Source organism: Pongo pygmaeus, chromosome 8 (genome assembly GCF_028885625.2).
Source record: "Pongo pygmaeus isolate AG05252 chromosome 8, NHGRI_mPonPyg2-v2.0_pri, whole genome shotgun sequence".
In the NCBI taxonomy this organism is placed as follows: domain Eukaryota; kingdom Metazoa; phylum Chordata; class Mammalia; order Primates; family Hominidae; genus Pongo; species Pongo pygmaeus.
This window is the reverse complement of record NC_072381.2, coordinates 135,332,501-135,340,000: the sequence shown is the minus strand read 5'-3', so window position 1 is coordinate 135,340,000 and position 7,500 is coordinate 135,332,501. Positions and strand designations below refer to the sequence as shown.

General features: G+C 46.7%; 1 protein-coding gene across 14 annotated transcripts in view; it reads left to right on the top strand.

Annotated features, from left to right (window-relative positions):
* Nucleotides 1-7,500, top strand: part of EBF3 (EBF transcription factor 3) — a 129,908-nt gene that overhangs the window by 84,550 nt on the left and 37,858 nt on the right. For 8 of the 14 annotated variants that reach the window (XM_063670406.1, XM_063670405.1, XM_054436333.2 and 5 more), the window contains exons 7-8: nucleotides 2,844-2,925; nucleotides 7,065-7,209. In XM_063670406.1, coding sequence (XP_063526476.1) covers nucleotides 2,844-2,925; nucleotides 7,065-7,209 — 227 coding nt within the window. The remainder of the gene's footprint in view (nucleotides 1-2,843; nucleotides 2,926-7,064; nucleotides 7,210-7,500) is intronic. The other 6 variants (XM_063670407.1, XM_054436329.2, XM_054436327.2 and 3 more) reach the window with 1 other exon arrangement.

Here is a 7,500-nt window from a genome sequence, read left to right as displayed (position 1 = left end):
CTCTTTCTCAAGTACTTGCACTGCTCTTTAGGCAGTTTAGATAGAAGCAGAAGCTATCATTGCCACATACAAAATAGAGGGAGTGAGCAAGCAAGAATGCATGTGTATGTGCATATGTATGTGCATATGTATGTGTGCATGTGTCTGCATGTGTATGTGTATGCGTGTGTGTGTGTCTGCATGTGTGCATGTGTCTGTGTGTGCATGTGTGGGCATGTGTGTGTATGCAAGTGTGGGCATGTGGGCGTGTGTGTATGTATGTGTCGGCATGTGTATGTGTGGGTGGCATGTGTATATGTGTGCATAGGTGTGTATCTGCACCTGCTTGACATGACCCTGGTTATGCTCAGTATGTTTCTGGGGTCCAGCACCCAACTTTGTCTTGCTGATTTCTGCAGAGGATGACAGTGAAGGCCTAAGAATGCCAAACCCAGCTCTTCATGACAGTGCCGAGTGAGGGCTAGTTAGGGTATCATCAAAACTTGCTCTGTTCTCTTGGAGGTAAAAGGGTGAACTGTCTAAAAGACATCAAGAAATTTAAAGAAACCTCCTCTGGAGCGGGGGAAAAATCTCTCAAATCACAAACAAAGCTCCTGGAGATGGCTCCGTGCAGGTACATTTGCAGATGAGCAGCTTCTCAGGCCGGCGCTTGCTCCGAAGATTAGCTGGGTGGTAATGTGTGGTGTAATTGCACCGTGTTGCTGTCCCCGAAGTGAAAACCTAATTGCCTGACAGGACGATAACTTTGTGGCGCCCTCACCTTGTTAGGCCCTTTCTGATGCAGTTCAAATGCAGTGTGGCCGCAGGTGCGCCTAATTTACCTCGCTACAGAACGTGTGGAGTTTAATTGCACAGTGGTTGTTAGGAAAAATTGGTGGGTGGAATATCAAGTGACTTACTGTATGCTGATGGCAGATGGTGTGAAGAGGCATTGTGAGCTAAGTGTGTAGGTGAGGTGAGTTAATAGAAGATGTAAATTCTGGCCTAAAATGGTGAGGCTTCATGGTATGCAAGAAAATTTAATTAAGTGGCCACCATTCTTTCCCCCATCAATTGGATTTTCTTCTGCCACAGTAAGAAGTCATCCAGGATATGCTGGGGGTGCACTTAGATGAGTCTCGGTCAGTTGAGTGTTTTCATTTTCTGATATTCTAATTGCCAGCGAGGAACCTTCAACGTAAGAAAATCATGTGAAACTTCATCAAAAATTAATAATCACCAAGTAGGACCGATGATATTTTGGGAGAAAATAGAGAAAGGTTTGTGTTGATGACCTTCCTGGACAGGATGCTTGGCCACTTACAGACCGTCGGTATGTCAGCACAGACCCAAGCTCTGGGACCTCTTGGTTGTGGCCTTTTCAAGTTGAGGCAGAGGTTGTACAGGGAGAAACCCCCCCACCCGCTTTTCCTGTGGGTGGTGGTAGAGCCCAGCTTCCCAGGTTCTTTGAGTTCAGACTGGAAGCCAGCTCTCCTGCAATGTCACTGAGCATGCAGGAATGCGGAGGACAACATGATGACGTTTTAGTCACAGCATCTCAACACACTGTCAGGACCCCTGAATCTTCATGCCATGAAACGTAAGGGCAAGGCATGGCGGGAAATGGAAATAGCACTCGCTTCGGCCTCACCTCCCCAGCCCTGCAGAGTGCTGCTCCTTGCTTTCTGCCTCAGCAACAGTTTCATTACCGCCTCAAGAATTCTTGGTTAAAACAATATGCCTCCCAATCAGTTCTTAGATTTTTTTTTTTTTTTTTTTTTTTTTTTTTTTTTTGAGACCGAGTTTCACTGTGTTGCCCAGGCTGGAGTGCAGTGGTGCAATCTCCGCTCACTGCAACCTCCACCTCCTGGGTTCAAGTGATTCTCCTGCCCCAGCCCCCCAATTGTTTCTTCTTAAGTTGCCCAGGCTGGAGTGCAGTGGTGCAATCTCTGCTCACTGCAACCTCCACCTCCTGGGTTCAAGTGATTCTCCTGCCCCAGCCCCCCAATTGCTTCTTCTTAAGAGCTGTACCTACGTAATTTTTTTTTTTTTTGAGACAGAGCCTTGAGCTGTTAACCAGGGTGGAGTGCAGTGGCATGATCTCGGCTCACTGAACCTCTTGGGTTCAAGCAATTCTCCTGCCTCAGCCTCCCGAGTAGCTGGGATTATAGGCGCATGCCACTGCACCTGGCTAATTTTTGTATTTTTAGTAGAGATGGGTTTCACCATGTTGGCCAGGTTTGTCTCGAACTCCTGACCTCAAGTCATCTGCCCACCTCAGCCTCCCAAAGTGCTGGGATTACAGGCACTACTGTAACTCTTAAAACCCATATTTAAAAGTGTGTTTGCTTAGGCAGTGGTAGCCTCTGGAATTAGGGTTGCCAGATAAGATATAGCACATCCAGTGAAATTTCCATTTCAGGTCAACAGCAATTTTTTAGTGAGGGGTATGCTTTGGGACATTATTTTTTGTTTATCCAAAATTCAAATTTAACTAGGCATCCTTCATTTTTAGTGGCTGGAGATGGTAGGCCTGTCTGGGGTGAATGTTTCCCCCATGGTTAATGGGCAGTCGTGCAAAGATTGAGCCAAGAAATGCCAATGTGAAAGTCACAGCTATTATCATAAAGCTTAGATATCCACAGCGTCAAGGCAAATGCAACTCACAGCTCTCCTGTGTGGCTATTTCTGGGTGCCTCCCCGCCGCCTCTCCCAGAGCCTCTTCTCAATGTCGCCCCCTAGAGGGAAGTATGGAAGCTGTGGGGTTGAGTCTCCACTCCTCCCCGCGCAAGAGTGTCTTTTAAAAAGTTTGAGTCTTTTGTCTGATAACCCTAATAAATATCATCTTTTTGTATTTTTTATAGATTCTTTCTAAAGTTTTTCCTCAAGTGCAATCAGAACTGTTTGAAGAATGCAGGCAACCCTCGAGATATGCGGAGATTCCAGGTATACATTTCTCAAAGACACGTGGACCGTGGTCCTGACTTTTCATACCAAATTTGAATTCTCTGATTTGCAGCTGTTCAGGAAGTAATCTTGAGTTCTTTAAGGGCTTGGAAGCAAACTGGAATTGGTGCATTTGATAAAAATATGCAAATAAAATGCTTTAAGAATGATCTGGTATATTCAGTATGCCAGATTCATCAAGTCTAATGTGGGCACAACATAGCGAACTTAGCTTTGAAAACATGGCCATGTGGAAGGCTTTTTTTTTTTTTTTTTGGAGACAGAGTCTTGCTCTGTATCCCAGGCTGGAGTGCAGTGGTACGATCTCGGCTCACTGCAACCTCCGCCTCCCAGGTTCAAGGGATTCTCCTGCCTCAGCCTCCTGAGTAGCTGGGATTACAGGCGCACACCACCACACCCAGTATTTTTAGTAGAGATGGGGTTTCAATATGTTTTCCAGCTGGTCTCGAGCTCCTAACCTCAAGTAATCCGCCTGTCTTGGCCTCTGAAAGTGCTGGGATTACAGGCGTGAGCCACTGCGCCCAGCCCAGAAGTGCTTCTTTTGGGATTGATTGATGGATTGATTTTCAGTGGGAGGAGAACTATAATGCAACCTTTTGGGAATACTCCAGATCTGAGATCCTCCTCATAGAGGGATCCACACGTGCTTAGTACAGACCTCTGCAACTGCCAGAGTGTCTCCCTGGCCTTGGCTTCCTTCCCCCGAGGTTTACTGTGTTCTTATTGCCCACTTTCCATGCCTAGTTGCATCTGTTCCTAAACTCAGGCTAAGTCCTGTCTCTGGTTTGCCTCAGAAGATTTTATCCAAAAGACAGATACAGAGGGGTGGCTGTGGGGGTTTGGGGACGAATTATGATAGATTTATGTACCATTATGATAGATTCATATTTTTCTCGCCTTTTTTGTGAATGATTAGGAAGCTAATTCAGGGTAAACATATTGGATGATTTTGCTAATTTTAATTGTAAAATTATTCTGGGCTAGGATACAAAACCAGCCAGAGAAGAATTTGGCAGCTAATGGAAATGACCACTAGCTTGGATGAATGACCCAAGAGCAGAATGATTCCTGTTTGGGATTTACACGATTTTTCCATCAAATAGCTCAAAGTGTTTCTCAGAAATTTAACTTACGCCTCAGTCCTTTAGTGGATCACGTGACATCTGTCTCCATGCCTGCCCGGTCAGCTGGTCAGAGGAGGCGGGCTCTTTGGGCCCGCCCACAGTCATGTTTGCAGCTGGGGACAGTGTTTCCTGCAAACAGTTGGGTCTGCTTCCATTTGTCACACACTAGGCTTCACAGGGCAGTAGTGATATTGATCCTTCTAAGCAGAATGGAGGTCAGACAGGGCTGAGGGGCTGTGTCCTCTTTGTCTCACCAGTGACCGAACACAGCATCAGTTACAGGTGATCTCGTGGTTGACTGCAGACCCCATAGTTACTAGAACTTCCTCTGGTCTCTTTAGCTGAGCCCCATGCCTCTCAGAAGGTGTAACTGACCTAGGAGGATGGCAGGGCTTACACAATAGTTTCAGCTGCTTTCACAATCTCAGCAGCTTTCTGTAGGTGCTATAGCCCAGGTGAGACACAGAGCACAGCTTGCCTGCTCTCTCTGCGGAACTACACTCTTTTCCCTTCGTGGCTGACCTATATATAGATGACGGCAAAGCCTGTGTCTTTAAAAACTTTTTAAATTTGTTTTTACTTTTTCATGTTTCTTTAACCTATCATGTTTAGGAACGTAAAAAGGGTTAAGTCTGCACCTCAGTGTTAGTTATGCATCTTTGCATCATATTCAGATAATGAATTTGTAGAGTGTCTTCAATGCCCAGGGCTGGGCCTGGGAGGTAGACCACAAGGGGAGCACCTGGGTGACCAGGTACAGGCCTTGGCTCCTCCAGGCAGAGGCTGCCAGGCCCACTCGTGGTACCAAAGGGGCAGCAAAGCCACCTCCCACCAGGGCTGCAAAGGGCAAAGCCAGTGGGCAGTGGTCAAAAAAGGAAGGTGCTGAGATACCCAAGGCTGGATCTGGGATGCTGGGGCAGCACTTACAACCTTTTGAGGTTCTGGGTGGCTTGACACTGTTGTGACCTCAACAGTCCTGGCAGTGGCTAAGGGGAAGAAATGCCAGGGAAGCTGCCCCTGATAAGGGCGCTTGGGTGGGATGCCGTGTGTACCGCCCCTGCTGCATCATCGTCTTGTGGAGTCTGAGATTTAAAACGAAAAAGCTGGCCGGGCACATTGGCTCACGCCTGTAATCCCAGCACTTCAGGAGGCCGAGGCGGGTGGATCACAAGGTCAGGAGTTCGAGACCAGCCTGGCCAACATGATGAAACCCCATCTCTACTAAAAATACAAAAAAATTAGCTGGGTGCAGTGGTGGCGCTTGTAATTCCAGCTACTCGGGAGGCTGAGGAAGGAGAATCGCTTGAACCCGGGAGGCGGAGGTTGGGGTGAGTTGAGATGGTGCCACTGCACTCCAGCCTGGGCAACAGAGCAAGACTCCATCTCAAAGAAAAAAAAAAAAAAGCCATCACTCACACATGTATTCATATATAAACATATAGCTTTGTCTTCTTTGTTAAACCCCTTAAAATACTACTTATTTGTATGTTTACTTTTAATTATTTTATATTCAGTGACTCATTGAATACAATGAATTGTATTCATTTTGTATTAGGTAACTAGTTTAATTATTTTATTAATAGGCTTTATTTTTCTTAGAGAAGTTTAGGTTTACAAAACAATTTCGCAGAAAGTACAGAGATCGCCCGTATACCCCCTGTGCGCCCCTCCCCATGGTTTCCCCGATTATGTTGGCGCAGGGGATTCCTTACATGTGCTGACCCAACACTGAGGCATTGTGATTCACTAAGGCCTATGGTGGCCTTGACTTTTAAGCTCATTTTGCATGGCGTGTTTTGTCTGGGCCTTGCAGGGAAGGTGAACCCTGACTGGGAGCCCCTTCCGGTTCCCCACTCACCTGCAACCACCGCACAATTCTCTATAGGGCTGTGGTTCCCTCGGGTGGTGCTGACCCAAAGACATGGCCGAGTGTGCCCAAACTGTGGCAGAGAGCCACACTTCCTTCAGGCCAGAGCTGGGCTGAAGCTCCAGGAGTGCTTCTGCAAGACCCAGATGAAACCTGGCCTCAGATCTTTGCAGCTCCAGCTAGTCCGGGATGAATGCACCACCTCTGTTAGAGAAAGCTCAGGGCCAGGTTGTCATTTCCTGGTTCCTGGGTCCATTCAGGGGTGCCATTTCTGGATGTTTGTGGCAAGCTCACCTGGGCAGGTCTATGGAGTCTGCGAGGCCATCCCTGCCTGGCCCTTTTCATTTCTCTCTCTACCACGAGGCAGCTGAGGGCTTAAGAGGGCCTGGTCTGTGATCGACATCCTTTGTGCCTGGACCTAAGAATGGAGGCCTCTCACCGCAACAGAGAGGACGTTTCCCTTGGCATCCCAGGGTCCTTGCCAGCCTTTGCAGTGAACTTGAGAAAGAATACCTTTCCAGGATTGAAAACACTCCCACTATTCATATTCAACTCGGTCTTTTCAGATGCAAAAAAGTTCATTACCAGACATTAAATGTAATTGTAAAATTGACCCAGGGATCATTTCCTGATAAAATGTGGGCAGTAGGAATGTTCCTGATTTATGAAGCCTTTTTTGGGCAACTCTGAATCCTCCCAGCTCTTCAAGGGAGGCCAGTCTCAAGTGAACTCATTTTAATTAGATAAACTATCTAATCAATATGTGAACAGATCAATCAAAACAGCGGCTTTAAAATGAGTGGCTAGAGGGGTGTTTCTGAAGCTAATGGCTAGGAGAATATTTCTCTGAATTGAATTCACTTGTTAGCATAATAGGAGATTAAACTGTAATTAGTGGAGCAGGTTTTGAAGAGAAGCAATCTTGAGTCAAAACAAAACAAAACAAGCCACCCACCCCCATTAGCCAAAAAAGCTGTGAACGAACATATGAACATCAATCAACAGTGTCCAGGAACACGTGAAGTTTCCTTATGCTCTACAGTATTTAAGATGGCTTGTATTTTGCCTAACAGGGGGCTCTGCTTTTCTTTGCCAATTCCATTTTCAAATCCACTTCATCTTTGCAGGTTGTTGTATCGACAACAGTCAACGTGGACGGCCACGTGCTGGCCGTGTCAGACAACATGTTTGTGCACAACAATTCCAAACACGGGAGGCGGGCCCGCCGCCTAGACCCGTCAGAAGGTACGGCCCCTTCTTATCTGGAAAATGGTAGGCACATGTTACATGTCTTTTTTTATTTGCGATGCTTTTTTTTCTTTGCACCATCCTTTATGTTCATTCATGTGGAGTTACTCTCACCAGTCCCCCGCCCTTGGTCAGACCTCCTGCACCAAGGCAGGGAAAGGGGGTGTCCCTGAGGTGGAAGGGGAGACAGCCCTCCTAGTCTTTCTCTTCTCCTTTATTGAACAGCGGGGCTTTCCCATTCACCTGCCACGGCCTTCATGTTTCCAGGCGTTCTTTTGCTTACTGCTTTTCTTGCGATTTTAATTTATTTGGTTT